The 17,101-nt window shown below is 38.4% G+C and overlaps 1 protein-coding gene and 1 long non-coding RNA gene across 5 annotated transcripts in view; one reads left to right on the forward strand and one right to left on the reverse strand.

The window, feature by feature from the left end:
* Nucleotides 1–17,101, reverse strand: part of pcnt (pericentrin) — an 84,655-nt gene that overhangs the window by 31,702 nt on the left and 35,852 nt on the right. For all 4 annotated transcript variants that reach the window (XM_062041378.1, XM_062041376.1, XM_062041377.1 and 1 more), the window contains 8 exons: nucleotides 16,517–16,588; nucleotides 15,252–15,356; nucleotides 14,895–15,047; nucleotides 14,203–14,349; nucleotides 11,020–11,180; nucleotides 10,793–10,959; nucleotides 9,057–9,223; nucleotides 4,038–4,200 (listed from right to left, as the gene is read on the reverse strand). In XM_062041378.1, coding sequence (XP_061897362.1) covers nucleotides 4,038–4,200; nucleotides 9,057–9,223; nucleotides 10,793–10,959; nucleotides 11,020–11,180; nucleotides 14,203–14,349; nucleotides 14,895–15,047; nucleotides 15,252–15,356; nucleotides 16,517–16,588 — 1,135 coding nt within the window. The remainder of the gene's footprint in view (nucleotides 1–4,037; nucleotides 4,201–9,056; nucleotides 9,224–10,792; nucleotides 10,960–11,019; nucleotides 11,181–14,202; nucleotides 14,350–14,894; nucleotides 15,048–15,251; nucleotides 15,357–16,516; nucleotides 16,589–17,101) is intronic.
* Nucleotides 6,511–17,076, forward strand: LOC133646230 (uncharacterized). The gene is made up of 3 exons (XR_009825247.1): nucleotides 6,511–6,630; nucleotides 12,118–12,219; nucleotides 14,922–17,076. It is a non-coding gene; the product is annotated as an uncharacterized LOC133646230 (long non-coding RNA).

Raw genomic sequence — 17,101 nt, forward strand, 5'->3', positions numbered from 1 at the left:
TCGTAGCTTCTGTAACGAGCTAAACTGTTTTCAGATGTGTGAACATGATTGCACAAGGGTTTTCTAATCATCAATTAGCCTTCTGAGCCAATGAGCAAACACATTGTACCATTAGAACACTGGAGTGATAGTTGCTGGAAATGGGCCTCTATACACCTATGTAGATATTGCACCAAAAACCAGACATTTGCAGCTAGAATAGTAATTTACCACATTAGCAATGTATAGAATGTACTTCTTTAAAGTTAAGACTAGTTTAAAGTTATCTTCATTGAAAAATAAGGACATTTTAATGTGACCCCAAACTTTTGAACAGTAGTGTATTTTGGTACTAGGGACAAGCGGTAGAAAATGGATGGATAGACGCATGCTAACGTTAAAACGTAAGCATGGTACCGTTAACATACTAACAACGGCATGCTAGCTTTTTAGCTATTTTTACATGTAGGCTATACACCTCTGTCATATTTTGATACTTGCTGCATGCGTACTATTAAAATGCTAACATTTGCATGTTAGCTTTTTTACCTATTTTTTAAGGTATACACCTCAGTCATATTTTAGTGCTCGGCGCTTGCTAACTGTTGAGTTACATTTTTTGTTACCTGACACTTTCTGGATACTGTTCGCATTTCAGTTCGACTTTTCAGCATTTACACACTATGTATACTGAAATGGCAATTTCTGTTATTAAAGCTATTGTGTACCGGTAAGTTACATATAAGACAGGGGAATCAATCACTGATCCCTCATACAAGCAAGGACATGTATGCAGCAGTGGCGGGCCGTGCGTTTCCCACCTAGGCCTTCATTGATCTTTGACTTCAATGATTACCTCTCAAAATACCATAAATGATGTCACCACAAAATCATTGCTGGAGAAACACTATACAGGAACACATTTACACCCTACTGGGCATTGAATGACAACAGTATACAAAACGGGTTATTTTCTGGCACATTTAAAAATAAATTATAATGCATCAGCAATTAAAACATATACCGTCAATTTATCTGCCTGGCTTATGGAACTTCCGGTCAATAAAGTTTGATTCAAAGTACACACTTATCAAAGATATATCAACTGCCCTGACCACATGATGGCGACAAATACACATGTACAAATGTTAATTAAAAATGACAAGCATGACACACTTTAACAACAAGAGTTTACAACTTTTAGTTGTAACAGAACAGCTACTGTCAACAACTTGTGATCTGTTTGGCTATCGCAACTGTCGCTCAACTCTATGTTTTCTCAAATTAATCCGCTAACGGTCCCGTTGAGTATCCAATCACAAGACGTGTAAATGTCACGTTCAACGTGAGGCCATCTAAAAAGCCTTACTGACAACAACTCGTGATCTGATTGGCTATCGCAACTGTCTATCAACTGTATGTCCCCATTCACTTACAGTGCACGGACATTGTTGATTCTGAAGGCGTCTGGCAGATTTCGTACTGCATGGCAACATAAGCTAGCTGAATTCTGATTGGATACTAACTAAAACTGAAAAACAACAGCACTGGAACGTGCATAATATGACATGAAAAGAATATGAATAATTTTAGATATTTAGGGAAAGTCAATTAAAAAATAATTCTATCTTTAATCATGATCATGATTTCTGGTTATGTTAGGCCAGCACAGAAGGCCTTGCTGGCCCTGACGGCACACCACTAGTATGCAGGGTATGCACACGTACACAAACAGTTTCAGAGACACAAACAACAATTTGCAACATTATCACATGTATAAACCTTATTTAACAACAGAACATGAAGTTATTTACTCAAGAACAATTATTCTCCTCCATGTTAGTGTGCTCTGATTTTTAAATATGTTGTACAGTTTGTACACATTGAACATGTAATATATCACTATATTGATATATATGTTGAGCAAAACACATCCAGAAGTGACGCAAATATGTCTACAGCTTCTGTGGTAGAAATATGGTTACCTACACTAAAAAGGGAAGAAACATCGTCTACTCTACCCAAAAAAAAAGACAACATTCATACTTATACAAATCATAAACCCACCTGACATGTCTAAGTTTATTTATTTATTTTTTTTCATTTATTTATTTCATTAAAAAAATAAAATAAAAAAAAAGTACAAAGTTGACTACACATATTATGAACATGTAATATGTCTCCCTACAAAGCACAACCTTATGTTCACCGTCTTATATTATTATCTTTGTGCCGCAGTGCGCTGTGTGCTGTTGTATTTCTAACAGTCTGATAGAACATGCACAAAATAATACTATGAAAATTGTCTCATTACTATCAAAGAAAAGTTATTTGGCAATACATATTGTTATCGCTTTATAGGCCAGCCCTAATACAGTGTTCCCTCCCCACATCGCGGTTCACTTACTCAATGTCTTACTAAATTAATTTTAAGTAGGTACGTTGAGATTTGAGTTTTTAGTTAAAATTACGTTGGTGTTTTAAGAACATAGAACGTGTTTATATGTGTGTGAGAAAGCTGTGTGGAGGGCTTATAAAGACTTTAAATGCATATAATCTTAAAATTCATAACATAAGCCTCCCTGCTTTGCAGAAATTCACCTACCATGAGTGGGTCTTGAACATAACTCCCACGGTAATAGACGGAACACTGTACAGCTTTGCTACATTTATAAGATCGCTTTTGAAGTTGTGGCTTTTAATGACATCATGCAGGAAAAGCTCCTCCCTGACAGGGCCTCTCAACTGCACCTAACCCATGTATACACCCACCATTTTCAAGAAAGCTTTGTAATCTTAAGCTTTGCTGCGCTCTTAAAAATAAAGCTTGTCTATCTGCCATCCATCCTTTAGTCAGGTATAGACGTGAGAGCACTATCTTTGATCATTTTTATTTTTATTCAGCGAATAGGCTAACCTATGATGTGGCTGGTAAAACGTGAGTATAATGGTAGCACTGTGGCTCTTAGTGCTAATGTTGCTAACATCTGTGTCCACTCTTTAATGTTACGTTGTTGTATATGCTTCCCTCCTTTTTGGCTCTCCCTCCCGCTCCCCATTGAAAATGTCTTATACTTTGGACAGGTGCACAGTTACAGTGTAAATGTAAACAAAAAAGTGAGGTGCACAATAGTGCTTCTTTGTGAGACACTCACGGATAAACAACTCATGGTATTAAAGCTACAAACACACCAAAATGGTGTATTTCCAATAGGGGCTACTGAAGCACTTTTATAGAGAGATCGATCGAGAGATAGCGAAATAGATAGATGTATTAAGAGATATATATATAGAGAGAGAGATTTTTGGCTGTATTATGTCCATAAACTATCATTAATCAACCTGGTAATAGCTCTAACAGGTTTCTGGCTACACTTCTGTTAAAATGTAACAAGCTTGAATTCTTCTGTTTAGACACTTTACATTCGTTTTGAGCGAACGTAAACACAGGATGGTGGTGTAACAATATACCGTATTTTCCGCGCTATAAGGCGCACCTAAAAACCTCAAATTTTCTCAAAAGCTGACAGTGCGCCTTATATATGGACCAATATTGAGCCGCAACAGGTCTCGCAACTACGGGATGCATAACGTAACCCCAGCCTCTACTGTAGCGTCTATTCTGTGCGTCTTATAATGCTGTGCGTCTTATAATGCGGTGCGCCTTATATATGAACAAAGTTTTAAAATAGGCCATTCATTGAAGGTGCGCCTTATAATCCGGTGCGCCTTATAGTGCGGAAAACACGGTAAATTAAATATTCAAATAATTTCCTACTACTGGCTCAGATTTAAATCGAAGGCAAGGGTTGCTGATAGCTGTGCACTATGGAGGAACCTTGGCCGCTAGCTAAGGACGTGGTCATTCACTTGTCGGTGTCAAATTTGCAGGACACAGCTAGAATGTGTCATCAACATGATACATCACAATATAACAACAGTAATGCAAGCTCTAGACGGCCAAATGTATATCATGCAACAAAAATACTTTGAGACCTTTTTATACAGAATAGAGATTATTTTTCATCCATTTCTATTTGTCAGCACACAGCACTCACCTTCCGCCTTGTGGAGTTCCAGCTCCAGCTGACTCTTTAACTTAACCTCGTGGTCAATTTGTACCAACAGGACCTTGTGCTCTTCAACAAGTTGGGCTGAGTCCACTTGGCCTTGAGATAGTTTTTCCTCCAGACATAAGTGGATGTTATAAGTCTGCTCCAGCTGTAGTGGGGGTGGGGAATAACAACTTTGGTTAATATCTTTTGACTCAAGTAATTTAGGAAAAATATGCTTAAAGAAGAACTGCACTTTTTTGTAATTTTGTCTGTCATTCACAATCGTTGTGTAAGACAAGAACACCTATGTTACTTTTTTAATGCATTCTAATTAGAGATGTCCGATAATGGCTTTTTTGCCGATATCCGATATTGTCCAACTCTTAATTACCGATTCCGATATTAACCAATACCAATATATACAGTCGTGGAATTAACACATTATTATGCCTAATTTTGTTGTGATGCCCTGCTGCATGCATTAAAAAATGTAACAAGGTTTTCCAAAATAAATCAACTCAAGTTATGGAAAAAAATGCCAACATGGCACTGCCATATTTATTATTGAAGTCACAAAGTGCATTATTTTTTTTTAACATGCCTCAAAACAGCAGCTTGGAATTTGGGACATGCTGTCCGTGAGAGAGCATGAGGAGGTTGAGGTGGGCGGGGATGGGGTGGGGGAGGGGGTTGCGGGGGGTGTATATTGTAGCATCCCAGAAGAGTTAGTGCTGCAAGGGGTTCTGGGTATTTGTTCTGTTGTGTTTATGTTGTGTTACGGTGCGGATGTTCTCCCGAAATGTGTTTGTCATTCTTGTTTGGTGTGGGTTCACAGTGTGGCACATATTTGTAACTGTGTTAAAGTTGTTTATACTGCTACCCTCAGTGTGACCTGTATGGCTGTTGAATAAGTATGCCTTGCATTCACTTGTGTGTGTGAAAAGCCGTAGATATTATGTGACTGGGCCGGCACGCAAAGGCAGTGCCTTTAAGGTTTATTGGCGATCTGTACCTCTCCCTACGTCCGTGTACACAGCGGCGTTTTAAAAATTCATAAATTTGACTTTTTGAAACCGATACCGATCATTTACGATATTACATTTTAAAGCATTTATCGGCAGTCCGATATTATCGGAGATCCCTAATTCTAATATATAAAGTACAGGGTGGCTAACAATGCAGCTAAGGGAGTTATCAATTGTGTCCATAAAGCTCTTTAAAAAAAAAAAAAAACATCCAAAAACGGCCATCAATACTGCACTTACATCTTGTGATCTGAATATTAACCAAGCATTGTTATTACAAGCGCTAATGTTAAGGAACTTTTTTTTTAGCGGCACTGTGATCACAGAGAGCTAACTAGCTTAGGCTGCAATATTGACATACTGAGCCGGTGAGCTGCTGCATCGCTTCTGAGCTGGTAAAAGTTAGTATCAGACTATAAATCAGGCCTTTCACCTAGTAGTATAAAGTAGGGTTGTACGGTATGTACCAATGAATTGAAAACGGTCCTAAACTGCCTTTGAAAAATACCGGAATTGTTTTCATCCGCACGCTGCCGTGCTGCGCGGAGGCGTTGCTGAGTGAAGGAGTATATTTAGTGTGTCACCGCACACACACTCACAAAGCGCACAAGCAGATAAAGCGAGAAGAGAAAAACTGGCAAATCCCCTTGCTAACAAAAAGGGTGCACAAAGCGCAATATGAAGGTATTTGGGCTTCAAAACTATCGATCAAGTTAAAAGTGTCACGCTGCAAGCAGTGCTTTAAAACATGCCTCGCCAAAGGTGGCACAACCACCTGCACTTCAAACTTAGGTAAACATTTAAATAACCTTTTCGAACATGTTATAAAGAGAAATGTAAATGTATAAATTATATATTCCACTTGTAATTGCATACATGTTCGAAATCAATTTAAACCAACATTAATCCAGCCCTGCACAATAAGTTTAAAGGTAATGTAGTCAACTAGCTCCCCTGTTGTGCACATACAGTTACGTAGACGTGCACACAGCTGCTTGGCTTGGTGCCACAGCCAAATATTAGCGGAGTCCAAATCGCCCACGTAGCGCAAACTAATGCAAGTGAAATGACTGAATTTTGTAACAAATTGCTACAATGTGTGTTTTATCTTTCACAATGTCTGTTTTACCTGCTACATGTCATATCTGTGTACTTTTAGCAATACTATTGATTGTAGTATTTACTAATGATTTTATTTGTCGTAAAGCACAGGCCAAAAGTGGCAACAAAAATCATGAAGCATTTAATAAAATGTCAAAGCTTTCTATTCTATTTTAACTGTTTTGGCAAACTCTACATAAGGCCAAAGCCTTCACCCAAACAGAAGGGCCTCATGTCCAAATGTCAGTTTGGCTCCCATTTCCCCCCAGAGGACAGAACTGGAATTACAGGCAACATTTCCCAACAGCTTAAGACCATCAGTAATCAGGAAGGCTCTCACCTGAAGCAATCAAATCCACTCTTTTTAAGTCTGCAGCTCCAGCTCAGACTTCAGACCAACAAACACTGCTGGAGGACAATTTGCCAAATACAGTAGTGACAACTATTTACAGAGACCAGGGTGGCTGACGGTGAGATGACTTATATTATTTTGATGTTTGATTTGATATGTTGAATTTATTTTAATTGCCAAGTGGTTGTTAAATGTTTAAATTAGTGATGGGTTGATGAGGCCTCATGAAGCGTTTCGACACATTGCAAAACTGTATTGATACTGTGTCACTAAATACTGACATCTGCTGGACATTAAAAATCCCTACAGGCAACCTATGGACCGACTCAACTGACACTGATTTTATGACCTAGTATATACAATAATATAAACCAAGTCATTGTATTTCATTTAGGATTATTTCATATCTTCATTTAAATAAAAATATATTTTATCTTTTTTAGATACAGTCAAATAATGTGAACATGTATCATGACTAGGATGGTAGAAGGTGGGGATTGTACCCCAGTAACCAGCAACCCCCCGATTGCTGGCACGGCCACTCTACCAACTTTGCCACGCCGTCATTCCTGTACCTTCTCTAGTAACAGTAGTGATGGGTCATGCAACACAGATGCATAGGCGCATGCGTCGAGCTCATAGAGCGAAACCCTGTGTCAGTGCGCGTACCGCTTTTAGAAAGTCACGTGACCGATCATGAGCTGCTTTGGTCACGTGACCGATACGCGAACTGTATCGCACTGACGCCTCCTCTGTGCCCTGTGAGCAACGTTCCCTCTAAGGTGCGCGCCTGCGCAATTGCGCAGTGCTCAAGCGTCCTCCGCGCACACCGTGCGCCGCACAGCCAATATATGCCGCGCACCAAATCAAACCCATCTGAATTCTAAACAAAATAAACACACTTATTCTGTGTAATTTTGAAATGCAACTTTGAGTGACAGTGACAACAAGCGGCCCTAATGGTGTTCGTCAACAACACGCATTGCACCGCTTCCTAATAAACACAGTTTGGCGCGCAGGCGTCAGTGCGATACAGTTCATGAGCGGTCACGTGACCAGAACAGCTCATGAGCGGTCACGTGACCAAAACAGCTCGTGTTCGGTCACGTGACTTTCTAAAAGCGATACGCGCACCGACACAGGGTATCGCTCTATGAGCTCGACGCATGCGCCGATGCATCGGTGTTGCCGGACCCATCACTAGTTTAAATGTCAAATCTAAGCTGTTAAAGGTCATGTATATGTACTTTTGGAAACACTTTCATTTTAAAATACGGTTTATTGTAATTTGTTTATATTGGTCCCTAATTGCTTTTGTATTTGTCCACCTTTTCCAAAGGTTTTTCAGTTTACAAACTATTCAATGAAAAAAAGAGACAATCAAGTCCAAAATAAAAGGATAAGCAGAGATTTGTCTCATCATTGGATTCAACCAAAGAGTGAAGTCCCAGTGTAACCCCTGGTCGAAAAATCAAAACCCTTTTCAAGTTAGGGGATAAAACAAACAAACAAAACATAACTTGACATTAACCGTATCCTAGATTATGGCAGACTATGTGTAATATGTAAAATAGTGCCCATGTGTTTCATGCCTTTTATTAAATTTTTTAATATTCTAAAATTATTGAGTTTACAAGGAACCTTATGTTTATTGTATTGAAATATTTTTTGTATTTAAAATGAAGCCAAAAATATATTTTTTTGTGGTGCCCTTTATTTTGTAAAGTATCAAAATACATTTTGGTACCGGTATCAAAAATATTGGTAACTGGACAACCCTAGTGGAAAGTTGAAACTTTGACATACAACTCAGAGATGGCGAGGAAGACAAGAAAAAATATTTTGCGGGCATTTTTTTTTTTTAAACTTGCGGTACGATGATGATTAATTCTTCATCTAAATGGGAAGGTAAGAACATCCCATCAGTCGGCAGACATTGTACAGTAAGTGATTGTTTTATTATGTTAGTAGTTTGTATTTCTTGTTTTGCACTTAGCAGTACTGCTACATGATTGTTTCACCAAAGCTGAATCTGTTTAGCACACAGCTACTTAAACCTGCAGCTCATCCTCCATATATCCAGGCTCAAAAATATAAGTTTCTGGATCATTTGTCCCAAAGTATTCGTTGTTGGCTCTCGTGAAGTCTGCCATGAGTAGTAGTTATTGTTGAAGGGAAAAGTGAACATTGTTGAGTTGAGTTTGAGTTCATTGTGATGAGTCTGTGAAATTAATACGCCGCTGTACTGCTTAAAAATGACAAACATGCGTAAATATGACACATTATTATGAATAGCCCTGTTATTACATTACATATATACTAACAGTGTATACAAAATGTTGGAGGTTTTTGAGTTTTTTTTTTAGAGCGCTTTATAGGCGGAATAGAGCAACTCCCATTGGCTATTGTTAGCTGACATTTTCTGGCGTTTATTTACGAGTTAGGATGCATTAAAAAAAAAGAAAAACATGTGTTCCAGTCTCACATAAAGACTGTAAATAAGAGGCAAAATTAAAAAACAGTGCAGTTCCCCTTTAACAGTACCTGCGTGTTTGCTTGATTGAGCAGCTCCAGGAGTGTATCCACTGTCTGGCGCAGTCGGCTGCAGGCGTTCAGGGCCGCCTCCTCTCCTCCGGGGTTGATCTGTGTGTCTGAAACCAGGAGACTCTCACAGAGAAGGTCGGTCAGCTCCATGTCCTCAGAAGTCACATCTGTGGCAGAAATCCCAAAGCACACAATAAGATAAAAGTAACTGATCTGCTAGCATGCATGTGTATGCATGTATAGTGTATATATATATATATATATATATATATATATATATATATATATATATATATATATATGGGGTGTGGGGAAAAAATCGATTCGAATCGCGATTCTCACGTTGTGCGATTCAGAATCGATTCTCATTTTTAAAAAATCAAAATTTTTTTTTTTAAATGTTTTTTTTAATTAATCAATCCAACAAAACAATACACAGCAATACCATAACAATGCAATCCAACTCCAAAACCAAACCTGACCCAGCAACACTCAGAACTGCAATAAACAGAGCAATTGAGACACAAACACGACACAGAACAAGCCAAAAGTAGTGAAACAAAAATGAATATTATCAACAACACTATCAATATTAGTTACAATTTCAACATAGCAGTGATTAAAAATCCCTCATTGACATTATAATTAGACATTTATTAAAAAAAAAAAAGAATAGTGTCACAGCGGCTTACACTTGCATCGCATCTCATAAGCTTGACAACACACTGTGTCCAATATTTTCACAAAGATAAAATAAGTCATATTTTTGGTTCATTTAATAGTTAAAACAAATTTACATTATTGCAATCAGTTGATAAAACATTGTCCTTTACAATTATAAAAGCTTTTTACAAAAATCTACTACTCTGCTTGCATGTCAGCAGACTGGGGTAGATCCTGCTGAAATCCTTTGTATTGAATGAATAAAGAATAGTTTTGAAATCGGGAAAAAAATCGTTTTTGAATCGAGAATCGTGTTGAATTAAAAAAAAAGCGATTTTAAATCGAATCGTGGGACACCCAAAGATTCACAGCCCTAATATACTATATATATATATATATATATATATATATATATATATATATATATATATATATATATATATATATATATATATATATATATATATATATATATATATATTATATATACACACACACACACACTACCGTTCAAAAGTTTGGGGTCACCCAAACAATTTTGTGGAATATCCTTCATTTCTAAGAACAAGAATAGACTGTCGAGTTTCAGATGAAAGTTCTCTTTTTCTGGCCATTTTGAGCGTTTAATTGACCCCACAAATGTGATGCTCCAGAAACTCAATCTGCTCAAAGGAAGGTCAGTTTTGTAGCTTCTGTAACGAGCTAAACTGTTTTCAGATGTGTGAACATGATTGCACAAGGGTTTTCTAATCATCAATTATTCTCTGAGCCAATGAGCAAACACATTGTACCATTAGAACACTGGAGTGATAGTTGCTGGAAATGGGCCTCTATACACCTATGTAGATATTGCACCAAAAACCAGACATTTGCAGCTAAAATAGTCATTTACCACATAAGCAATGTATAGAGTGTATTTCTTTAAAGTTAAGACTAGTTTAAAGTTATCTTCATTGAAAAGTACAGTGCTTTTCCTTCAAAAATAAGGACATTTCAATGTGACCCCAAACTTTTGAACGGTAGTGTATATATATATTAAAAATGTATAATTAAAGACTTGACATGACATAAACCTGCTTCTTGAGCCCCTTTAGTCCCTGTTGAGCTCCTCTGATGGGAAGATTGAGTAGACATGTTGGCACTGATCTTCTGCCCAATCAGTTCTTCGGTAGCAATAATGCTGCGAAGCATCTCGATTAACACCTTCTTCAGCTTGTCGTTGGCCTGGTGCAGTTTACGTCTGAAAAAAAGAGACTATGAGCGCTTACGCACGCACACCAGCATTGAAAGCAACGCTTACCGCTCTTCCTTCGCAGCGTGCAGGTCATCAGTGAGCATTTTAAGAAGGTTGCCTCCCTCCTGGCCCTCGCGCTCCCGTCTTTGGAGGAGGGTGTCCAAAGTCTCCATCTCTGCACGCTTGCCTTCTAGCTCTCCCTGCAGACAGCCGACCTCCGCTCGCAACTGGGAAAAAACGCAAGACAAAAGCTCGATGTGAATAATTCCTCTAAAAATCCATTCTAAGAACCAAAGAGAGAAACACTAGAGACTTCTGACAATTGCAGGACATCATGACAAGCTTTTAACTTACCTTCACCTCCCTGCGCGTCTCCCTCTCTGCCTCGGCTATCACCATAGCTTCCCTCCTTTTTGGCTCTCCCTCCCGCTCCCCATTAAAAATGTCTCGTGCAGCCACCTGCATCCGCCGAACAATGGGGTCGCCCAGGTAACAGAACCCTCCCAACCTCTCTTAAGCCGCTCTTTAGTCAACCCCACAAGGGAGGGGTTGGGTGAGAGTACATGTTAATATCTTCCAATCAAACAAGCCAAGCTGGACAGGCGCCATGACGGTGGCAAAATAAAAACGCTAAATTGATGTTTGCAGCCCAGAACACTTAATGGCTCCATGAGGATTACAAGTTCTTTTTGTGGGGGGGTGCGGAATTATCTAAATGAAACAACTGAACTATTAGAAACACCCATAACTAATAGTGACAGTTTAAACTAGTGTGATGTAAAAACACTTACATTTCTACAGTCACTAACTGAATCTAAAATTAAATGTCTGAACCAAAAAAGCAATGTTTCTATATTGGGGAATAACAATTGATTAGGCAAACAATTATTAACTTGCTTTTTGTTCTTACTCCATTATACATTATTTTTCCTGACAGGGTTTTTTTCATGTAAAATTTCCATGTGTCATTTTTTCGCAGGGGTACGATACACTGACAGTTAATCGACAATACTCCAAAGCAAAACAGGACATTTAAGTCTATCTTCTAAAGGGGAAAAAAAAACATTTTTGGATTTTCTTTCTTTTCTTTGCTCAAATCTCTCGATCAAGGTCAGCTGCAAAAAGAACACCCAAAACTAACCTGTTTTTTTTCTTTTTAACTAGGGATGTTCCGATCAGGGATTTATGCTGCCGATTCCGATCTTCAATGAGTGAGATTGGCCAATCCAAATCCCATGTATAAATAGTATTTCCTTTTTATTTATGGTAAGTGCTATTGGCAGTTTAACATCTAACTAGTTCCTAATTATATTTTATGACATACAATTGTTATGGTAAAACAAAGTCAATAGTACACAATAACTAAACAAAAGCCAAAAATGCTATCAATCTTTTTTTGCAGAAAAAGTTCTCCTGTGTACAGGATTCAAAGATTTTGAAAGAAAAATCTAAACTTGCTCTTGCTGTGTGTAAAATGTTTAGCCTCATCCTCCAGTCAAAATGATACTTGATTATGATACTTAGGATATTAAGAAATGTACTTTATTTGTCGCAATGGAAGTGAATATTATTAACTTAAAAGGAGCTGCACCAAACTGTGTATGGTGTATGTAATTATCTTCTAGACGCCTCTGTCGATTGATCAAAAATAAAATATCGGCCAGAGGTGCTCGGCATTGAAAGGAATTTATGAGCAATGGTTTATAATAAACTTTTTCACGAAAATCTGCAAATTCTGATCAGCTGCTGACCAATCCGCACATCCCTCATTTTAAACCATTTGATGGCCTTTTTATCAAAAGGATGTCACAGTTTTCAAATACTTATTTTACGATTTTGAACCAGTGTCATCTGAATAAAATGGTAAAAAAAAAAAAAAAAAATTGAAAAATTTGAGCAAAAAATAAAAAAAGAAAGTTAGAAAAAAGTAAAATAAAAAAATCCCAAATGTTTTTACATTCTTCAAAAACTTGAGAACCTTTTTGGCTTTCAAGATAATTCAAGTCAAATATGAGGCAAAATGGGTTGGAATTAGGTTTTCAACCAGCAAAGGCGCTATTCATTGAGGCTCAACTAGTTTGTGGGCTAAATATGAATATAAAAAAAATAAGCTACACTGCTCCCCCTCCCCCCCAAAAAAGGCCACCACCTGGCTTTAACTAAGAAAATAGGTAAAGACCTTTTGGATATTTACTGATAATGTTTCAGCTGGCAATAGGTTATTCACCCTTAACTGAGGCTGTGAGTACCTTCTCATTTGAGGGTTAACAGTTAAATCTGCATTCTTCTCATCCTGGCCATAACGCTCAGATTCAGTAGCCTCCTCCCTGACCACATCTAATCTGCTGCGACTGGTCCGAGGTCAGAGGTTGGCTCCAGCCCCTGCCACTTCTCAGAGATGCAAAGACAGCAACCCTCCCTCTCCACCCCCAACGGCCAATTTTTTATTAGCAAACAGTAAAAATATTGGATATAATTGGATGACTTTTTGAGAATCTGGAGTAGCGAGAACAAAGGAGCGGTGACCCCAAGGTAGTTCTTCAGCTCCCCAGAAGACAATTTTATCTTTATTTAGCTGCCTTAATCCGATTTAAATACAGTTCTTACTTTAAAAAAAAAAAAAAAAAGTTTTGGCTACCATTAAAGAAAAACTGAGCAGGGTACTGAGCAACAGTTGCTGGTTACTGCCGGAAATAAATGTACTTTCTACAGTTGTGTTGTGAAGTTCTCGTATCAGACCATTTACAAGATTTGGAGTTTGCATAGAAATAAAATAAGATTAAAAAAATGGAAAGACAGGAGGGGAGGAGGGAAACAATACGAAGAAACTAATCAAAACAAAAAACCTGCCGTGAAATGAACGCAACTCTGTACAAACAAAAATGTGCCATTTAAAAAGCGTATAGAACTTTATGGAATTAATTGTCTCACCTTATTTTTGCCAGGCAGTGTGTCGCATAGCATTTATTGTTAATTTACTACACAAAAGATTATTCTTGAAAAAAATAAAAATAAAAATGTGAAAGGACATGCTTTTTAGTAGTATCTTCTGTCACCTCAAAAGAAAAATGCAATACTCATAGTCGAACAAGGGAATTTGAGCAAATGCAAATGTTTAATGTAATTATAATGTTAATTTTACACATGAAAACGTATTCACTGCCCAGTTAGAGAAAAGTTGGATAGTGTAAATACAGTAAGCCGGTACACAGGTTGTATGCATGTGTGTATAGTATAGTATAACAGTACCTGGGCTACTACAGCATCTAGTTGCTGCAGTTGGGCAGTTAGTTGGCTCATTTTGCTCGTGTAGTTGCGCTCCTTCTCTTCCTGTTCAGACGCGAATGCCCGCCTCAGGTCCTCAAGCTCCGCCTCTTTCTGCTGCTCAAAATCAGCCTTGAAGAAAAATAACTGTTACATGTATATTTGTTCATCAGAGTTCTCTCCCGCCATGTCTCACGGGCTGCGAGTAAAATTCTAAATGTGTAGGGGAAGGGGAAAAAAAAAAAAAAGAAGAACCTTCAGCCTAAAAAGCTTCTGCATCAGAGGATAAAAAGCTTAGATCCATCCCCTTTAGCCACTGTTCAGACGGCTGGGACTCAAACACACGCACTAGTCGGCAGTGGTCAGAACACAGACGGACAAGAACGCCACATCATATATGATGGTGGGATTATGTGAAAACTGGGTTTGAATAAAGCTCCACTGGGAAAGCGTCCAATAGAAAAAATAAAATAACCCTTCGAATGAACTGGTGCATCTGGAGATTAAGAGGGGCAAGGCACACACCAGTTCTCAATAATCCACAGAGATTACATAATGTTTCAAAGTCACACTGCTGGATGAATATACGAAAAACACAAAACGAACTGGCAAATACATCAATTTATGTTTTAAGGGTAAGAAGCAGAAGGTAAGAATTAAAAAAATGTGTCTTTTACCTTCATATGATTAATCTTGTCCTGCAGTCTCTCCCCTGATTGGACTTTGAGGAGCTCCGCCTCCTCCAGGAAGTGCTGCCGTTGCCTCGACGACCCCTCTTCAAGCTCCCTGCGACAGGCCTCCAATTCTCGGGCAGAGATTCCCTTCAGCTCCTACGACAGACAACAGTGTCTGCTGGTTTAGTAATGCCGCGACAAATAGGCCGCCCAAAGGCTCGGAACACAAATAAATCCTCAGAACAAGCTCCGCACAAACACACCATTATGAGACCTGGGTGACTATGTAATCCTTTCTCTGATGGGCTGTTAGAGGCACAGAGATCAACTGACATACACGGGAGCAGCGTGCATTTTCACCTGTAGTTGGAGTTGGTGCTGCTGGGAGAGTTGTTCTTTCTCAGCGACGTACGCGTGCGTCAGTTCCTGGAGAGCAGCGCTGTTTTGTTGCTCCAGCTGTAAAACCTGAGAAGATGAGGTGGATGAAGAAGGTAAGATAAGCAGAGTTTGGCGACTTCTACTGCAACACACAGTGTGGCATTCGCCATAGTTAGAGATGGGTACCAAATCTGGTACTTTTTGGTAGTGACTGTTGAATCCCGCCAGTCCTAAAGAGCACCGATTCACGTAAAATCCAACTGTGCCATTTTGCAGTACCAGGGTTGCGCTTGACGTTACGCCCGGTTGCCAACTCTTTGCACTTGGGCGATCACTCCAGCAGCACTGAGAGCGGATTCAGCCAAACTACCTCTTAAGTAATTTTGCAATTTTCAATGCCAACAAAGAAATTCACTCAAAAAACACTCGAAAGTAAGGCTCCACATTTCCACAAATGTGCCAGCTTGATGCTAATATACATTGGCTTTTCTATTGATATGCTACTGCTTAGCATTAATGACTAACTTTTTAATTTCAACACCTTCAAATTTGATTATGAAAACTGCCACTAAGATGCACGTTACATTCAAACAGCTGGTACGTAATAACTACAATACTTACAGAGTTAACACTTTGTAAGGCGCAACATGAGGCAGCAAGGACTGAAATGACCTATACACTACTGCAATCTAACATCTTGGACTTGCGACTGTAATTGCAACTTAATGTAATACCTGCAAATGATACTCAGAAATGTGATAATGAAACAAGATAATTGGGCAGTAGTTATCATAATTAGCCCTTTTTTTTTTTTTTTTTTAAATGTTGCAATCGAAAAAATTTGGTCGTATTTTTTATTTTTTTAAAAACAATTGTATATATATATTTATTAACGCACAGAAACTATCAAATTAGTACTGTTGAAACCCGGTACCAATTCCCGGTACCTGGGAATAGATACCGTATCGGTTCAAACGTGAATGGTCACCATCCCAGACCATAGTAAAGATCATTACAACCACCTAGCGACACCACTTGTTATTTAGAAAAGAAGGAATGTACTCTGGGTGCGGCATCTATTTATCAAAGTGGACTACCATGTAGATGCCACAGGAAGGCTTTGAATGATAAAATCCAATTAAATAATCGCGTTATGCATATAACATTACTGATTTGAAACAGCATGTGACACGATTAAATCAATTCCTTTTGAAGCAACAGTGTAAGAATAATGATTGGATAGGTACCTGTTCCTTTAATTCGCTCAGAGCTTTGCAGTGTTCAGCATCTAGTGACTCTTTTTGAGCAGACAGTTCAGCCTGTAAGACAAAAAAAAAAGATATAATGTACATGAAATTATTTAAAAGCAGTATTACATTTACTGTACTATACTTACTAAAGGGAAAGCTATACAGTGGTGCCTCAGGAAACAAGTGCACCATAGTTCAAGTTTTTTTTGGGATACAAGCTGTCTTGGCTAAACATTAAGCTTTAGGTTGCCAGCAAAAATTCAGGTATCCAACCTACCGAATGTCAGTTGGCGCAGTGAATGTCACAGTCAATCCTGTAGGATTCGACCAAAACATCCCGTCTTACTCACTAGCATTATCTTATAGCTAGTGAGCAACATAACTTTGTTTTTCCAACTATAGGAACGAAAACAAATGAGTGTGAAGGACAGCGCTTAAAAGAAGTGGACGATATTCATTGAATTCCATCCATCCATTTTCTACCGCTTGTCCCTTTTGGGGTCGCTGGAGCCTATCTCAGCTACAATCGGGCGGAAGGCGGGGTACACCCTGGACAAGTCGCCACCTCATTGAATTATAAAA

Source organism: Entelurus aequoreus, linkage group LG03, assembly GCF_033978785.1.
Source record: "Entelurus aequoreus isolate RoL-2023_Sb linkage group LG03, RoL_Eaeq_v1.1, whole genome shotgun sequence".
Classification (NCBI taxonomy): Eukaryota; Metazoa; Chordata; class Actinopteri; order Syngnathiformes; family Syngnathidae; genus Entelurus; species Entelurus aequoreus.